The sequence below is a fragment of the Chiroxiphia lanceolata genome, chromosome 12 (genome assembly GCF_009829145.1).
Source record: "Chiroxiphia lanceolata isolate bChiLan1 chromosome 12, bChiLan1.pri, whole genome shotgun sequence".
Classification (NCBI taxonomy): domain Eukaryota; kingdom Metazoa; phylum Chordata; class Aves; order Passeriformes; family Pipridae; genus Chiroxiphia; species Chiroxiphia lanceolata.
The window spans coordinates 9508833-9528426 of NC_045648.1; the positions used below are offsets into that span (position 1 = coordinate 9508833).

The 19594-nt window shown below is 36.7% G+C and overlaps 1 protein-coding gene across 1 annotated transcript in view; it reads right to left on the reverse strand.

Moving 5' to 3' along the window:
* Positions 1-2852: 2852 nt before the first annotated feature.
* The window catches only part of EFL1 (elongation factor like GTPase 1), a 70367-nt gene continuing 53625 nt past the window's right edge, over positions 2853-19594 (reverse strand). Inside the window, 4 exon segments of the mRNA XM_032700369.1 lie at positions 2853-3392; positions 13379-13562; positions 18094-18810; positions 18812-19090. Of these exon segments, the coding sequence (XP_032556260.1) occupies positions 3204-3392; positions 13379-13562; positions 18094-18810; positions 18812-19090 (1369 nt within the window). The 3' untranslated portion in view covers positions 2853-3203.

The following is a 19594-nucleotide window of genomic DNA, read 5'->3' on the forward strand; positions in this document are numbered from 1 at the left end:
AAGAACAGCACAATAAGAAAAGTAAACACTTTTTATCATTTTACTGACATATCTATGCAGGGTTTAAAATAAGAGATTCTCTTCAAGGAACAACTTCAGAACATTTTACAAATACCAAAGGGCTACGTGCCAACATTACAACAGGTACTAAAAGACCTTATCCCTATAAGGGGACATGTGTAGGGTATCCTCTACTTGATGCAATGAAGAAAATTATACTCCCTTGCCTAGCTTCAACTCTTAGGTTTTCACAGGCAGTCTGGTATGAACAAGAATCAAAATGAATCATAAGCTATGTGAGAATTCAAACTATGTATTAAAAAAAATGGTGCTGACAAAATAATCCAGCTCATTCACATCCTCTCCTCCACATGCTCTTCTATTTCTGCTTCCAAAGGAAACTAGGAAAAAGCACAGAAAAGTTCACACAGCATTCTGAACCAAACTGAAGTTAGAAAGGAGAAACCCTAAGAGAAGAAGCAAAACCTTCATATACCTTGTCTAAAGAATTTAGGTTGATATGACCCGGGCCAGGAGAAAACTCACCTGAGTTTCCAATTCGAGTTCTGCTGCCAAGTCACGGTGTGGGAGGTTTTAAGCTTCTAGTCCCATCTGTAAATGGTACTTGTCTGGCACTAGGTTTATTTAAATGAAAAAATGTTTCAGACAGATATATTTGAGGAAGCCCTCTCTAATCAAGAGTGCTGTTTTGCTCCCAGAATTTTCGAGTAAAGTGTATTTACTTCCTGTGTGAATTATGACAAGAAAATTGACGTCCAGTTTCTCATTTATACTGGAGACACTCCCCTGCCCCGGTATGTGGAAACAAAGAACAAGCAAACACTTAGCAAAGCTGAGGTTCTTTCATCCTTTTGGGTCTCAGTTAGTTGCACAACCAGGTGACTCCTTGCACACACAAACCAGTTTTTCTCAGGCTTGACAGTAAATCAGGCCAGGTCTGGCTGTACCAAACTCATTAGTTTAGGGTTCCCTTTTAATAAGGCTGCCTGAAAGATCAACCAAAGATCCCTCAAGTAGGACTACAGAATTTTCCCGCCCACAGCTTTTCGTGAGAGGAATCTTGTTGCTTAGCTGCCATCTACTGTAAAGCCTGTCTTGACTCACCTCTTCCTCTTATGCTTTTGGAAGGACTGCTCAGAAGTTGCCTGGTACTTGAACTCTGCTGCTCACAACCTTCCTATAGACTTATTATTACAGCTTTCTGCACAGATTTATAGCCAAACATCACACACAGAAAAGCAGAGGGTTCAACCACGCACTCTGAGGAATGCAAAGGACAGTTATAATTGTGATTGCTTAACCACTCCAAATTGTTAAGACAAGTTTCAACTCAAACAATGCCCATGTGGAGGTGAAGAATTTGCCAGGACCCCTCTGGTATCAAAGCAAGTATTCAATCTAATTAAGCATTCCAGAATCACAGACAAAGCTACTCTTCCATGCTCTACGTTTATCAGAAGAACAGTGCACAGTTCCAAGGTTGCATGTTTCTCTGGTTTTGTTAGTGTGGCAGGTGACTTTATGAACAAGTGACACATTTTATTACCCACAGAATAAGCTTCCAAATGGGTGTCTCAAACAAGAAGAGTTAGTTCCTAAGGTTAGTAGGGAGTCAAGAGATTGTATTCAGACCTAACATGTTTTAGCCCATTTAGTACATGTTTAGTATATTTGTTTGCTTGAGTATTTCATAAATATAATCTTAAAAGGAAACATTTCCCCAAGGAAAGCAAACAAGCTGGAAAAGAAAAGCCTATTATTTAAAATAAAAGTTAAGCATTCAAAATCATTCTGCTTGTGAAACAAGTAACACTTTTCTTTCCCATAAGAAGCAAAACCGACGTGAGTAAATTCTCCCTGCTGCATTAACAGACACACAGAGAATAATTATTCAGGAAGGCCAGGCAGGTGCTAAAGGAGTACAAGGCAATCACAAATTAAAGGAATGGTTATATTCTGGAAAGAAAAGAACAACCTATTTACATGGTTATCTGAAACAGAACTTTCTGCAATTAGCAAAGACAAGAGGTAGCATAAAGTCAGTTGGCACAAAATTTAAGGACTTATTTCCAATTCATTTAGCTAATATCTGAACCTCTTGAAGGACACCTATCTATTCAGCCTTAACTTGCTAGAAATCTTGTTCTTTCCTTTTACAAATCTAAGCAGCCAAATGAGGAGATAATCCATGCATCATATTTATCTATCAGGAGTTGGACTTGATGACCCTTGTGGGTCCTTCCAACTCAGGATATTCCATGATTCTGTGATCTCCTATCCAAGGTTTCCACTTTTCTTAACTAAAACTTACCCCCTGTGGGGACTTTTTTTCCTGTTAGTCTTGGTCTGAATCATTTGGAGCCTTCTGCATCTTAGACACCTGCAAACAGCAAGATATTTTATATATTTTTGCAAGTGTCCCTTTTCACTGAATTCAAAACACAGAGTGATGGGCAGAATTTCTCAGAGAGTCTGTAAACACACACACAGGACTGGCAGAAGTAGCTGCGTGTCTAGTTCAGAGACAGCAGCTCCCACTTTAGGATAATCCTATGAAATTTTAATAAGATGAGTTTGAAGGAAGGAAAAAAGAAAAATCTTGCTTGGTTTTTTACAGGGCTTAAGTCTTCCACATGTGCTATTTTTGACCTCTGAATTAAAGAAGATACGTTACTGCTTTAGGTTAACTGCTTATGTGAGGAACAGAGTAAAACAAACAGTTTAGAAACTCCTAATAGGCTTAGAACTATTTGCATACAGGTAACTATGGAAAGTATTGGTGAGAAACAAATACATTACAGAAATCAATTTAAAAAACAGAGTCAAAACCATTAAATTCAGTGCATAGTTTATTTGCAACAAGCTAACTAACCAGCTCTAACTATAACTACACATGATAAATCAGAAAGAAACAAATTAAATTTGGAGTTCCTAATCCTTGTGACAAGAGGTTCAATTAGGCAGCAAATTTTAAAAATTTATACCAACTGCCTATATTTTATTTTAATAAATAAACTATTTTCTCTGTATAAAAGTTGGAAAGGCTTAAGTTTATTAAAACATAAGCCACAGATATAGCATGTAAGAAAAATGGTGTCAAAGAACGAAGTCCAGATGAAATTTTGAATCTGCTGCATAGAAAATAATCCAGCTGAGTCAGGAGAGAAAGGAGGCAGACACAGCTACTTATTTCTGCTGAGAGTTCTTTGCTTTTCAGCATGCTCCACAATTTTTTCTTCTACATACAGTCCCTTTCTCTTTCTTACTGCATTCATGTACTTGCGGGCCTGGTTCTCCGAGTCTGCCTTTTCCCCAAAGTGCAAATATTCTTCCTCGGTCGTCGGTACCCAGAATGGGTCACTTGAAATGATCTATAAAAAGAAACAACAAAAAAAATAAAATAGTGCAAAAGTTTATTAGTATAATTTCAGGTAATCAATTGCTAAAGTAGAGAAATATGAAAGCAGAGCAGATAAAGTTTTCTGGAAAGCCTGCAATCAGCTATTTAAGCAGAAAAGAGTTAAGACACACTATGTAGCGCTTGTCCTAAGAAGCCCATGATAACTTCTCAAATTCAGTCGCAATTATCTGCATAGAATTTTTTTCTAAAAGCAATTTTAATTGTCAGTCAGCAAACAGTGCCAAATAACATTCAGAAAAGCCTCAATTTTCATTAAGGAACTTCGAATATTATCTCACGATGATTTTATTAGAATTTAGGAGAACTGAAGGTTTCTGCTCATTTCTGTGCCCTATGTTCTTCAATCCCAATCCTGAGCTGGACAGATGGTTTAAAAATCACTGTTTCTGGTTCTAACATATTTAGCAGAGCTGTTCTTACAGCTTATTAGCCCTCATCTAGAAGAGATTTTAGATCTAACATGATCACAGAATGATTGCACACAATAATTGGATCATTACCCCAGTTCATCTTATATATCCCACATTTCTCCGACTACCACAGAGAGTATTTACAAAGATCTAATTATCTTACAAGTCTTTAAAGTTTTTTCTCATTTCATTCTACATAGCAAGGCTACAAAATTTTTAATTCCCCAAGTCAGAAGAGATATTTACCCTCTACCTTTGGACTATGTAAATATCACAAAATTTCTAGGCTTATGGTAACTAGCTAACCAAAGGTAACAATTTAATCTGTTACTGTTAGTGACTCTCATATTACTTTCAGAAGTTTTAGTTTTACAAGTGTTTTAAAACCTAAAGAATTAAGGGTTCTCCCTCCCACCCCAAGTCCAAGCTCCTAAGAATCCACCTCAGTTCTACCCATATGTATAATTGCTGCAGGCACCAGAAATTACTCCTAAGTCATTAAGAGTGATCATCAAGTCTTAAGCACATAGAACATGTACGTGTAATCAAATCTGGAAAATGCTCCCCAGAGAACTGATGTCTGGGTGTCCAACCAAAATTGCACAGCCTTACAGTCCTGAGATTTAACTTTTCTCCCCATCAGAGGACAAATAACAGAGCAGAGTAAAAAATCACCGTAGTTAATGAGCATTAAGGAACTCAGAGAGAGGTAACAAGATCACTTTCCAAGAACCCTAAAAATGAACACCAGGGAGGGATGGAATTAACCATATTTTGTTATACAGGTTCTACTGTAAAGTTCAAAAATACTTATATAACTTCACTGTATATTTCCTCAAAAGATACAGTTATAAGTAACACATTTTTACTAAAAAAAATAAAGATAATACTCTATCCATTTCTTAAACAAAATCCTCATGGAAAAAAAGTGCAGACAAATATTAGTTACTGCAAGAATTATGATAGTTACAACAATAATTGAGTATATTACTCTATAATAATTTCCAAAAATTAGCACTAGCACTAATAACTAGAGAACAAATAACAAGTAGAGAACAAATTTCCCTAAACTACCAATTTTAGCTGAACGTTATATATCTTTTCTACTACTACAACCTTTCTCTTCTGACAAATCCTTTCCATTGCCATATGATATTTCAACCCAAGCAAAATTTCCTAAAGCTTAACTTACACAAACTAACAAGAAGACAAATTAAAAACTGATGACTTAAGATGGCCATTTTTCCCGAGAAACATCAACAATTTTGAGTCCTAATTTAATACTTCATCTTAAATAACACCTAACACAACCAAACCAATTACATTTTCAGGGGAGTTAGGAGAATGAATATGGCAGATGTCTAGTTTGTATTAGGTAACACTGAAGGTTCAATCCTGCAAAAACAGTATGTAAAGCTAAACCAAGAAAACCAGTTCTAGTTTGTCACAGCTAAGCACATACATAGTCCTGTTAAATTAAGTGGGTATTACTCGTGCTGAAAGTGTCAGCCAATCTCAATTATTTATGTGGGAAATAACTATGCACTGGGTTGTCTGGCTGAAAACCAAAAGCAAGTAGAGCTCAGAAATAAACAGTATGAAACTTAGCTTTCCAAATTTTTCTATGTTTATTTTTAACATAAACGTAGGGACTGTCTAACCACAGAAGAATCTGCCTGAGTCATACCCATTCTGGAATCTTGCACAGGGCCTTATAACCAATGCTTAGAAACTTAAAGGTGATTCTTTGACAGCTTACACCAATAAAAAAAGAATGGTCCCCACTTTTTGAGACTCTGAAAGTTTTACCATTATTTTATGCCTTAGAAACAGAGAAAAAGGGCAGTGAGGATTGCCTGTGGACTGAATGAAGTTGTGGTGATGCTCATCCTGAACATCTTAATAATGTAAAGCTACCAGGGACTTCCCTGTTCATGATCTGCCTAAACAGCTGAACAAACAAAAATTTCAAAGTCCAAGAACACATGAAAAAGAAAAGATAACTCATGCTCAATGGATTTGCTCCAGACTGTACTACTGAGAGCAGTCATACAGCTAAAACTATGATAACTTAAAAGGCTGTTACTGTCCCCTTTGATGAAATTTTTTTTACATTAGCAAGAAATGTAACACCCAGAAATCATGCCCAGAGAGAAACAGTGAAACAGCAGTTCTTGAAGAATGAATACAACAGAGGAGTCCAAAAGTATACAAAATTCAACTTACAGATCTCATCTACCTGTAAATATTTAGATACTGCAGTGATGGATGTTTAAGAAAATCCCCAGGTTTGACAGACTGGCTCTTTCAATAATTGATGAAAGACTTGCTGTACTGAAGTTTTGCCCTGAATACTTCTTTCACTGATAATAATTCTTTATCCTTCAACAGGCCTCAGGAAAGTCAGCATAACAGGAGGCTCAAATTTATGTACTGGCTACTAATAAGTAGCCAGCAAGGGTAAACCTGCAAACTTACTGCAGCACAGGGCTACGGAATCCTGAGTGAACCTTGTACTGCTACATGATGCACAGCTGCTCTAGGAAGAGGTTAATTAGGTTCCAAAAACTACCTCAGCAGCTAGTTTTGCTTCTCAACCTGTTTAAATAATTCAGCCACTACACACTGCTCCTAGAGCAACATCTGGTGGCATCAGAAGTTTCTGTTAGAGGGCCATGGCTACCTAAATGGTGCAGACACACTGCAAAAGGTGAGTTATTCAGCACGTGTGTTACCACACCCTGGTAAGTAATGAGAAAGAGGAAGCCAGATCAGCTGAGTCAGCTGGAATCTGGGGCACCAGCTGTGCATCTCCTTCAAGAAGTCACTGTAACCCTAAAATGAGTACACAGAGGTGCTACTGCCACAGAGACGCAAAAATAAGTCGGAAGTTTTTTTTTTAAAAGTTCTGATTCTCTAAGTGAAGGTGAGGACACAAACTAGACTGTTCCCCTTTATTCACATCATATTAATGTATCAAAGCAAATGCTCATAGCAGGTGGCATCCATCAGTCCCCACGCTCTGTTAACACAGTGCAAGCAAGCAAAAGGAGGAAAATGTTTCCCTATAACGCTCCCAAAGCATTGTCAGCAATTTCCTTACAACAGGGACTGTCACAATGGTGGATCTGGGCTTCCTGGAATCAGAGCTGAGAACCTTTTTAGGCCCTGAGCTATTGTTTGTATTCATGGGAACCACACAGGGATGGCTCTGGAATTTGTGACAGAAATTGAGTTTTTGCCTGGATAAAGTCTTAAATGATTAATTAGAATCTAAATGGATCAATCCTTCCGGAATATGATGTAGTTATTTCACAGATAGCATTTACTGTGGATCCCAAAAGATCCACAGGATCAAAGCAGAAAAGATGTTCAGAAACACTGTGTTGTACGTCACTTTAAATTTAAAATTATTTAGATTTTTCCATATACTAATTTTTCAGATACAATTTGTTCAAACTATGACTTAAAATCAAAAAAACCCAGTCAAATATATTCTGAAGTGTGTCCCATCACTTAGTGCAGAACTATGAGCCCATTCTAGGTATAAATAAAACAGTTTATAATGTAGTCAGCTGGGATTAGGTATTCCAAAAGAAGTGAATGCATTACTTAAAACACTGTAAATGAAGGGTATTCTTGAGAAAAAGAAATCATTCTAAAGCAAGATGTTTCATTAAATATCACTATTCAAATCAACACACCCAAACAATGAAGTCTCATAAGACTTGTTCAGTAACAGCATGCAGAGCAGCTCAGGCAAAACAGATGTCACTTTTTTCCAGCTAACAGCTACACATTAATTATTCAAGCAATAAATGCTTGTATCTTTGTCAGAGACATAATCTGAATACCTGTAATAACCAATCAATAAAAATAGAAATACTACGAGCATACTATGTTAATACTGAAAGATGACAGTGTGTACTAATCCTGCAAATGATTATGTAAGCTAATCAAGCTTGTCAATAAGACATGAGTTAGAGCAGATCACTTGCACTTCAAGAGGACTTGGAATTTTAAGCCTTAATTTGAGGATGATTTATTATTTGCATTTCAGTGTCACCCAGATGGCTCCAATACTGATCCTGGTCCCATTGTCTAGTGCATTTCACAAAATGATGGTATGAAACAGTCTCTGCCTAAGGCAGCCTAATTATGCAAAACAAGGTTGAGAGAAGCATCAAAAGCAAACAGAAGGGATCTGCCTAGTTCATCCAAAAGGTCAGGCAGATCTGGGAACACGGCCATGTTCCTAGTAGCATTTCCTCTACTGGTCCTTACTGCCTGATGAAGACAGAAAATTTCTTTGGAGCCAAATATCATCAATGTGGAAAATGCTTTAGTTGGACGATGAATAGAAAGAGCAGGGCAACACTGTCTGATGGAGATTTTAAGATCAGCAAGCAACATTATGGCCTTTGTGAACTACTTAATAAGAAATCCCAAGAAACACTAAAGTCAGTACCAACAGCAGCCCTCAGCACACCAGGATAAACCTTATGCCAGAAATTCCTTTAAAAAAAAATTCAAAACTATTATGCACAATTTCAAAGATGATACAGGTGTCAGTGTATCAGAATCACTTCTACCTTTGAAAACTTGATGCAAGAATGATACTTCAAGAGCATTTGCAGCTCCAGTGGTGTCCATCACCTACTAATGACATAGACTCTGCAACTTTAAAAGGTACAGATGATATACATGTATGGAATGCCTGAAGCAGCCCAGAAAACAAAAATTTTCAGGTAAACTTACTTTCAGGTAGAATGGCAGAACTTTGCAGAGGTTTATGTGAATAGTTACCTGCTGTTTTTTCAAAACAGCATATGTAATGTGCTGGATAATGCTGTACAAGTGCTTCTGCACTGAGCACAGACAAATGCAAGGCCATTTGGACACAGGCAGTGTGCTTCCAGAACAGAGAATACCCTACATGTATGTGTTAGGAGTGTAGATTCCCTACAGGCAAAATGAGCCTCTGAAAGTATCACATAATTTGGAGCTACCATTCACAATATATAAGGGGGACTGCCAAGGCCTTAAAATGCCCTGCCAGACACAAGAACTTCTCTTACAAGAAATAATATAATAATGAACACTTACACAGTTATAAAATAAACTCATACAAGTTTATTTTGGCTCAAGAGCATCATCCTTGTTTGTGTCTCAATGAGCTAAGCTTTAGCCTTGACTTCAGTCAGTAGCTGCAAACAGGAATTTGGTAACTGGAAATAAAAAAAAGAGATGTGGCTCTACTGCTGCATTTTTTCCTATTACTTAAGAAACATGTATTGAGAGAGAGAATTAAAGCCACACCACTAGCACTTTTATTTACTGCTTCAATTAGCTTCAAATGTCCTTGCCAATACAATGAGCTTCTCATATGTGAAAGGTTCCAGGTTACTCCTAGAATTCATTTATGTGCCTGAACTGTCACTGGCACAATAATGCATGTAAAGTTACAGTTCAAAGCTAGAGTAGACTCACAGATTCTTCAAGTCTCTCTCATTACTTTAGCCTGCTTCCTGTTTAATTCAAGCCTAACAATCTCATCCAGCAACTTCTATATTAAGCCTCATCTTCCAAGTTGTAAAATGACGTACAATTTGAAAAGAATGAATTCAAATTCAGAATATAAAACTTCCAGATTCAGAATGCTTCCTCACATTCTTAGCAATTACTACATGCAGTCCTTCTCTTTCTGTTTCTCCAGACTCCTGATAGATGCTATTCTTTTTAGAAGGGATAACAAAAAAGAATTCTGATTAAACACATTTGCAGCTCACTCATGCCCCCCCAAGAATAAAAGTGTGTCTAACAGCCAATCATTATGCAATTTAAGAGATATGAATTAACAGAAATACTGTAGCATTTCACAACCTTATAACTAGTAGAAAAATTCAATCAGCATCTGTATAGAGTCACATGCACTATATTTTTACTTATAACACAGATTTCCCAATGGGATTAGAGTTCCATTATTCTAAGCATTGTGCAACCATAAATATCTTCTTGTTCAGAGAACCTTATGATTAGATAAAATGACATGACTAAAGACTGAACTGCAAAGAATAGAGACAACAAAGGAAACAGGCTCAAACAAAAACATATACTAACTGAAGGTATATTACTAATTCAAGGATTAAAAAAAACCAAACAAGTAGGTTATAATTATCCCGAAGTTAAACATTTTAAACTAACAATTCAGAAGAAAAGCTGATATTGAAATCTATGAAAATATTGCCAAGTAAACCCACACACCTAACATTGCCTAGGCTTATTATAGAGGAAAATGCCTGACTAACTTTAAAAATTAATTTGTGTAAGCTGGGACCAAACTGAAAGTTCCCACTAATGGTTACTTGGTGCTGTCCTCTACCAGCAGGAATAAATTATATAAGCATGCCAGAAGAAACTAATAAAAAAGGAGTATGTGACAAGATAGACCTCGATACATGTACTGCTCTGTCCCCTGGGGCTGGAGCAACCTGAACTACACAAAATACGTTCATTAACTGAAGGGAAAAAAAAGGTAATATCATTTCCACAGAGACCAAAATGGCTTCATTTAAATGTAGGCTCTATCATTGACCTTCCTGTGTTTAGAGTCTACAAATCATGTTAATGAAATATAATAAAAGAGTCAATTCAAGCCTTAATTCTTTAAATGTACTCTATGTATGTGATGTCCATGAGATTAAGTGTTTAAAAGTTCAAATATCCAAAAAAGCATCTACTTCACTAAGTGTAAAATGGGGTTAAACATGTTAGAAGGAATCTGTGTAGAGAAATCCATGTCCCAGGTACTCAGCTAATGAGGTGAGCACACTGAGAAAACACCACTAACACAGAATTAATTCCAAATGTCAAGGAAAGGTTTGGATATCATGCAATTAAAGCAGCAGCCATGCCCTGGCAGAACAAAATGCAGAACAAAACCAAGCAGCTACTGCATTTTCTTCCCATTTTTAACACTAAGGAAAAAATACTTTAAGATTACACAGTTCACATCATATTATCTCACACAGTGATAAATAAGGTAACAGGCACTCAAATAAAATGCTGGTGTTTATCATTTATATACATATACCATTATAATTCATCACTAAGGTGGCAATGTCAAAGTCATGCCTAACATCTGATGCAACTTGACAGAGTTTTTTATTTGAGGGTTTTCTGTCGTGCAGAATACAGAGAGAAAAATAAACAGGATCTGAGACACAAACCATTTCTCATGGTTTCCCTGTCATGCCACCACTAGAGATTCTGAAAATTGTATTTATTTAGCAATTCTGCTGATCATGGGAGAGTAACATGCACTCCTTCTGCCACCACTGCACAGAGCCAACATACTAGCAGCTTAGTAAAGGCTTATTTTGTCACAAAAATATGTTAGCATGGCTTTCAATGAGACAAAAAATCCCAACACTCCTGACTGGCAGATTTGCCAGGTGGAGAGGTGACTGGCTTACACAATAATTTTTGCTACTACATTTTAACATACGAGCTGCAATTATAATCTCTCCTCAGGGTCAATTCTAGAAAATGTTGCAAGTTGTTCAAATCTCCCTTTCCCATGCATATCTATAATTACGTGTGAACATTCTCTTATGTGAAGTTCATAACATCTGAGAGTGAACACACAGGTCAAGGTTTGTGGTGGAAGGGAAGGCCAAGAGACACGGGGTTTGCGTTTTACCTTAGTGTTGGAGCACTACAGCAGCTACAACCCTAAAGAAGCTGGCACAGAACAGTGGTTAGCTGGAATTATCATCCTTCTGACTGATATTTCTTTAGGGCACTGATGTCAGGGGCCATTCAGACAAAAGACCAGTTAAGCCACAAAACCTCACCAGTTGCACTTAACTGACAAGATTGCCGTATGCAATACTGCCAACACTCACTGGTTAAGGTATCTGACCTGTAACTGCCTTACACCAAGATCCCTATATTCAAAAGCTGTAGTTTGGCAATTTTTTATGTGTATACCATCTATGGAGGGTTGTCCTTTTTTTTTCCTTTTTGCATTCTGTGTAGCTGGTTTTCCCTTCTGTGGTTCTCTGTGAAGTCAAACTTAATTACAAATTAAATGAATCAGCACTGAGGGAGGAGAGGCAAGTCCCTGGTCCCTGCATCTTCTAACACCAGGAAGGTACCACTGCTAAAGAAGATACTTTTCCAAGTGTACTGTTTCAAGGATTCCCAACTCCTTTGTTAGCACATGGCTGGTTTGCAGAGGTCCTCCTTTTCCACTGGTATCCACATAAAATTCCCGAGGCAGTTACAACAATTACTAACAAAGAAATACTGTTAGTGGAGTATTTAACAGATACTACCTACCAAGACAATTTAGCTACAGAAACTGAGGAAGAACCCACACCATGTGAAAAACCAGCACATATTTCAGAGAGAAACAGTGGTGAGCAGTCCATAGCTGGCAACTTCATGGAGTATTACTGACCTTAAAAATCTGTGGTTGGTTGTACTCAGAGACTTGACATTTGAGGTAACAAAATAAATCAGAAGATGAAACAAACAAAGAGAAAGACTTCTCATCCATTTACAAAAGTTTCTACTGGTTTCTAACATCAAATAAAGGAACACCTGACTAAAACAAACAAACAAAAAAAAAACCCCAGGCAAACCTAGGAAAATCTAGACTTCATAGTTAATTTAAAAAATTTAATGTGAAAAGTTTATACTGACTCTTGCCCTTGAACCCATTTTTAGCTCCTTCAGTGGAGTCTTTTGAGGAGCCCTACAATGCAGGTGGTTTGTCTTAAAGAAGGAACTCTGACTTACAGCTTCTTCTATTTCTCCTTGAAGACCTACTGTCCACATCACAGGAACAAACTACAGTGCACTTTCAGCTGTTGACACTCCTCATCTGCTTTCCCACTTGCATGTTAAAATCCTTTAAACCTTCACATTTACCTCTTCATTTAAGTTACAAAGATGACCAAAGGGAATGATTCTGAGGACACCTCCACTTACTATCGGCACACTTAATTTTAAGAGAATGAAATCTCCCCTTTGCCTTTAAGTATGAAAATATATGTTGATTTGGAATATATAGGACAAAAAATATCTAAGTGCCTGTTAACCCTTAAAAGGTTAACTTTCATGTGCATTATATTGATACATTTTCTGTTAGTGGTAGCTTGGGGTTGTTTTGTGGCTTTGGGTTTTTTCCCACTCCCAAAGAAGTTCAGAGAACTCATGAAAAAAGGCACATAAAATTCAGTAAAACACATTTATGAAGAATCAGTTTCAATTATGAAGGACTTACTTTCAACTGAAATAAAAAAAGCATTCCATCTAAACAAAATGTAAATACAGTTGTGAACAGTATATCTTTAAAAAGAAGTAAGACTAACATAAGGCTACATTTTTCCTCTTCATTTCAAAAAAGAATTAATCAAATGCCTTGACCAAAACTTAACCTTTTCCGCTTATTATTCCAGTCTGCCACATCTACAGGAAATAGATCACCAAAACAGATGGAGTGAATAGATATTTTTACCTCCCAGTGGCTGAACACCAGCTGTGGACTCGCCAGGCCACTGGTTCTCTTCCTGATTTCATCAGCAAAACCAAAGCTTTCTGCTACTGGCAGGACGGCCTTAATAATAAACACATCCGTCCCCTCTTTCATCTCCTCTTGTAACACTCTGCCTTCTCTCTTGGACAGGACAGCATACACACGACCTGCAAAGACAGAATTCTGATGAGCTTACCAGCACATTTATATTCTGCATCATGAAGTACATAAATACTTGTTCAGGAAGCTTCAGCATTAAGTAAAATTAAGCACAACTTCTTTGGCTAAAATTCTTCCTTGTGAGTCGATCAATTAAGCAGATCCATTAAATTCAAACAACTGACATAATCTGCCAGTACAATGTAAAGAACCATATGAGTAACATTTAATACATTATGATTAATGTATAAATCCACAGAGGTACATTTTACACAATCAGATGACTGATTTTAAAAGGTACTTTGTCAGATTATGTGCCTAACTTGCTTTATTTCTCACAACCAAATATTTGAGTCATTACTAAGAAAAATATTACTCTCTTTCAGGAATTGTATCTTAGCTACCTTTGGAAATTTGTTTGGATTACCATATCACCAAAAACTAGCTTATCTGAAATACTACATATTTATTATGTTTAATGTGTTCAATTAGTTTTTTAATAAATGCAGTCTTAAGTTAGTAATGGAAAATTTCAATCCTCTTTCCCAAATTAATATTCAATCCATTGAAATACAGTGTAGATATCATGAAAGTAGTTGTGAAAATGTCCATGCTTGACTTTACAGTAGGCAATAAATTTTTAAATCAGTTATGCTAACTTATGATTAAGTATTCTACAGACAAAAACTAACAAATACATTTGTGTTGATCAAGATAAAAAGATCAAGAAAACTTACACACTGAAAAAATGGTTTAGGAATGCCCACATTTATGGACGTGAGCAGTTAATAAGTATTAGATCTACAAATTAACTTTAAGAGTACCTTGCTGTGAAGAACAAGTTAATAACAATTTCTAAGAGGTTCAAATATATTATATTGCACTGAAAAAACATGAATACATACTGCTACCTTTTGAATAGCTGGGCAAAACTGACTCTTACTGGAAATAATTAGAAATATACATTACTTTGTAATAACTGCCACCTATTCTGATTTGACAGAAAGGTATCATTAAATACTACAGCCACATGCACTGATTTGCATATATATTGAGGAAATGTTGGAGTGGGTTTATTGCCCTCATTTTTAAAATACAGAATCTGGTCCTTTTTCAGGAAATTCAGCACAAGCACACAGTACAATTAAATCTTTCTATCAGATGCAAGGAATGAAGCATCAATTCAGCAGCAAACATTTCAGAGTTTTCAGTTCTCTAATAAAATGTGGATTGAAGTGCTCTTTCTATTATCACTGGTAATTTTATCTGCTCATGCCCTTACCAGGACCTCCTCACTGTCCCTCTGACTGAACTTCACCTTTACTGTGCACAATAGTCTTCTTAATGTTCATGAGAAAATTGAGGAAATACTTAAGAGCCTACATTTAAAATCACAAAAAGATTAAGGCATTCTGAAGATAAGGCACTGACCTTGCCAGGCATGGTACAGCCTTGGTTAACATAATTAAGCAATTTCAAGTCTATGGAAATTTCAGAGAGTCCAAAATATTCTCAGATATGAAAGGGTCAGGTCTCAGCACAGCTCACAATTCAGTAACTGCTTTAAAATGCAAGTTTAAACGATTCAAAAGAGTATCATATCATGGTCACTGTACATATACTGTGTATGTAACACACAGTATATATTAAAGGCAATTTGCTAAAGCAAGTAAGTTCAAAATCAGTTTACAGGTTATTTTACTGTTTTTAGTAGGACGTAGCAAACTTTCCATACATATTTAATAAGTAAGGTAACATTTACTACAAAGCACACATTCTGGCCATAATTCACTGAAGATTATTCTTTGATGCCAGAAGACAATTTATAGCTTTAGTAAATGGTTTTTAGCTATATGTATTTGATCCCAGTGGTCTGGAGTGCTGGCTTAATCAATGGTGTCACAAAGAACCTATATAAGGGCTTCAGTTTTACCACTATGGGCAGACTGCATTATATTGAAGAAATATTGGTTCTACTCCAATCAGTTTAATGGATTTAGCAGCATCAATCACCAAGGAATACTGTAAGATCTTATTCAAAACAGTTCAAACAGTTTTTCTGAAACCACAACAGTGCTTCAAAAACAGCTTCATGGTCCTGCAACATACAGAAGTCTGTGCATAATGGACTCACTTCCATTATGTGTTAAGTCCAGCTCCTTAAAACATCCAGTTCCTGTTCACTGCTTTACTGAAGGATACTTTAAGTAAGTGAAAAAAATAAAGCTTCCTACTGGACAGAAAGACTGTGGAAGGAAACAGTATCACTATGTGCAACAGCCCCCAGGGGTCACCATAAACTCTGCAAACAGGGAAGAAGGAAGCTGCTCTTCTGTTTTGGATCTGCATGTCTTCACTCACACAACTGAGTCAGAGATAATACTATGAATTGATCTAAAATTTTAATAACTTAATTAAAAAAAAAATCACATTAAGGAATACTATCAAAATCCAAAAACTAAAGCTGCAACAGAGACCGGTCAAGTCCTGTGCCAACTATGTTTCACTGACGCTTTTAAAATGAAAAGGCTGTCTACCTTTCAGTATCCAGAACACAAGAAAGAAAGAAGAGTTCAAAAGGTAGGAATATCAGCAGGCAAAAGCTAATAACAATAATTAAACGTGATACTAGTTCAGAACATTCTTCAGCTTTTGAGACTTTACACAGAACTTCCATAAAGCAGGACTGTGCATAAAATGGTTTTTCTAGTGAAATAACTGTAGGAATGAGATGTTCAAAGTATATCAAACAGCAGGTGTATGCAGGACCCAAGTCTAAACCCAAGGTCCATTACACTGGGACATGTAGAAGCTTGTAAACATCCCTGTGTTCCCCTCTCCTTGTTCCTCTCCTCAGCTCCAGTTCAGAAAGTCTGATGGAAAAGCTTTATATACTGAAAACTCTCCCAGAAGCATCTTAGAAACAAGCAGATCAATATGAAGACATATTAAACTTCACTGGGTATCAGTGTATGGAATGCCAAGGGGAAGAATAAAGTTACAAAAGCCAGTGGTTTCTCACATGTCAACTGCCAAGCCTGACTGGACAGCAGGCATGCTTTTCACTTCCCCTAATGAGGATGCAATTTATTAGCTTAAATTTCCATAATAAAAATTAAACTCAATGAATTTGTAATGAACCAAGTGCATGTCCATGGCTATTACCCCACAACTCACATCATTAGATTGGACTAATTTGCTTGCATGTCTGAGTCCTAAATTACACTCATTAAAAATATATATATGCATTATAAAGCCATGCTTCCATTTGGGTTTATGCACAATTGATGAGTCAATGCATGTAATCCCTGATTGCAAATAATCATGCCTTTTTGGGCAGTGTGTATTTTGGAAAACAGCAATTTATATATACAGTGTTTTTGTGGTTTCAAATCGATATCTTCCTTATAGCTTGATGTATAGATAACATGTAACACTACAAAGTCTAGTTTTGATAGGCATTCTTACATGCTAGAAAAGATAGTTTAAAAATGCCAAGTTCTATGTCACCAGTCAGTTGTGTTTAAGGGAATGTCTTAATAAGCTCACCACAGGATGAGCATCACAAAGGATGGCCAGTACTGCCAGAAAAAGAACAGGATCATGTATCTGTACAAAACAATTGCTCACTCAAAGGCATTTGTTTTCATTACATACAATTTTAAATTTTGCTCTATGGACTGCTAATCATTATGCTTGTGTTATGCTAAGATTTTTACGGACAAGTAATCAAATATTTTTATTATGTATATGGGATATGCTATAATTTCTGTCATGATTAGTACGATCAAAGTAAATTTGCCAATAGCTTAAATGCAATGGAGGTTAGTTTTAAAGAAAATCTTTGTGCACTGGATTGGATTCAGCGTGCAAGCAACTCCCATGGAACACTCCAAGAACAACTGTTAGGGTAAGTTAAGTGGTGTTGTAAGTAGGTCATAAAAACAAGTTTAAGTAGGTGTAAGTGGTAAGGTAATGTAAGTGACACAATTTGGTATGCACTGGGTTTGCAAAGTGATCTACTTGCATACCAGAAGGATACAGATGCTACTTAAGAAAAACCAAAATTACCAACTGGACTGCAACAATAATTTAATGTTCCTTTTCCTGATTTTATATTACTTATATATTAACTCAACACATGTTGACATGGCATAAGATTCTGCACTCACTTTACAACAGGACAGGTTTCCCATCTCTTCATGGAGTTAATGATTAAACATATGGGCAATATTGATATTCATGGTTACTGAAGTTGATATTACAAAAACTCCATAAAAAGGCAACATTTGTATCTTACACTTCCAAAAAGGTATAGCATTGCTATTCATGCATATGTTTCAGATAAGCAAGAATGCTAAATTTTCATTCAGAACAGTATAAATACTACAGGCTTTAGAAAGTCACTGAAGAACTATAAAAACTTTTGACAAAGCTTTTAATCAAGTTATACTTTCTGATTCGGGTCTCATTGATAAAAGCTCAGCTTGGAACTCAGAAAGCAAATCCTTGACAAAGGTTTAATTTCTCGGTCTTACCCCAACACCTCTGCAGTAGCCATGATTTCACACGTGTACATTGCTGCCATAAGTCTCTGGGGTTTCGCCTGCAACGCATAACGACAGGCTTCCTTCATGGTGGCAATCAGCTGTCCAGAGAAGGGACCATAACAATCTGCAAGTGACAACTCTCCCTTGGCTTTACTAATTTTCTCAGGTGATTCTGTACCACTTTGATTCCTGTCCTGGTGTTCATTTGCACTATGACCTTCATCAGCGCTTCCTAGAGTATTATCTTCATTTTGTTGATGTTCTGTGGCATCATTTTCCCCTGAATCCTGTCTACTAGTTGACAGCATATCTCCAACTTTATTTATTTCCCATTTTTCCACTATAAAACAAACACCCATGAGGGGTTCTTCACACATGGGACCTGAAAGTGTAGCCAGCTGAAATCCACTTACTATGCTGTTGTCAAAGTCTCTGTATTTACTTACTTCTTTCACAGTGTTCCCAAGGCACTGCCACACAGACCTTTTATAGCCCTCAAAATTATATAACAAAATATTAGGCCCACACTTCCGTGGTCCAAATGACCAGATCTGATCAACAGCATTTCTCCACTTTCTTCCCTGCAGATTTTTCTCCAACTTTTGTTTAAATTCTGTGATTCTATCGAGAGTCTTCTGATTTATCTCATGGGTTTTTTTATCTTCATTCAGAGATGTGTTGAGTTGCTCCATAGTTCGAATAAGTCACTGTTTTCTTCAGAAGTCGAGTTACCTCCTCAGGAAGTGGCATTGCTCTTACACTGAGCGTAGCTTGTTTATTTGGAGTAGATATCGTAACAAGCCCATCTGAATCAACCTGAACTCCTTCAGGAATTTTATTTTGGTCCTCTTTTGTTTGGTGTATGACAGCAACTTTCTGCTGTTTTCCTATCTCCTCATTCACCATGTCGACTTTTGGAGGTCTTGTGATTGTCTCTCGGAATGGTATAATAGGTGCTGATACACTGATCTGTACCTTTGCAAACCTGTAAAACAAAGTTTAAAAATTAGTTTTCAAATTCTGAAAATATTTGTAAACCTGCAGGAGGTAGGGCAATGGCCTTAATGTGGAACAGATGTTCATGAATAAATGTGATTGCAACACAGACTACTAGATAATGCATTTCAAACTCAAATTTTATGTACTTCAAAAAAGAAGCATTGCCTCTTACATCTTCAAAAATATTTGGAAAGGAACTGAAGAAAATAAAAGCAAAAGCATTGCTCTACCTCTTCGTAAATCACTGCACCCACGTCTTGGAAACTATGTGCTGCTGTTCTCTGCCCTCAAAAGAAATACAACAGAAGTAGAAAAACATTGAGAATAAAGATAATCAAAGGGACACAAGCATCAGCAGCCTTCAGATGCTTAAAGAGTACAAGAGAGGGTGCAAAATGACAAGGGGCACAGGGAAGGCTCATTAGGATTAACTGACAGCCAAAATACGAAAGACCCTCAACTACAATCGACAGAGGCCCAGGAAAGCATC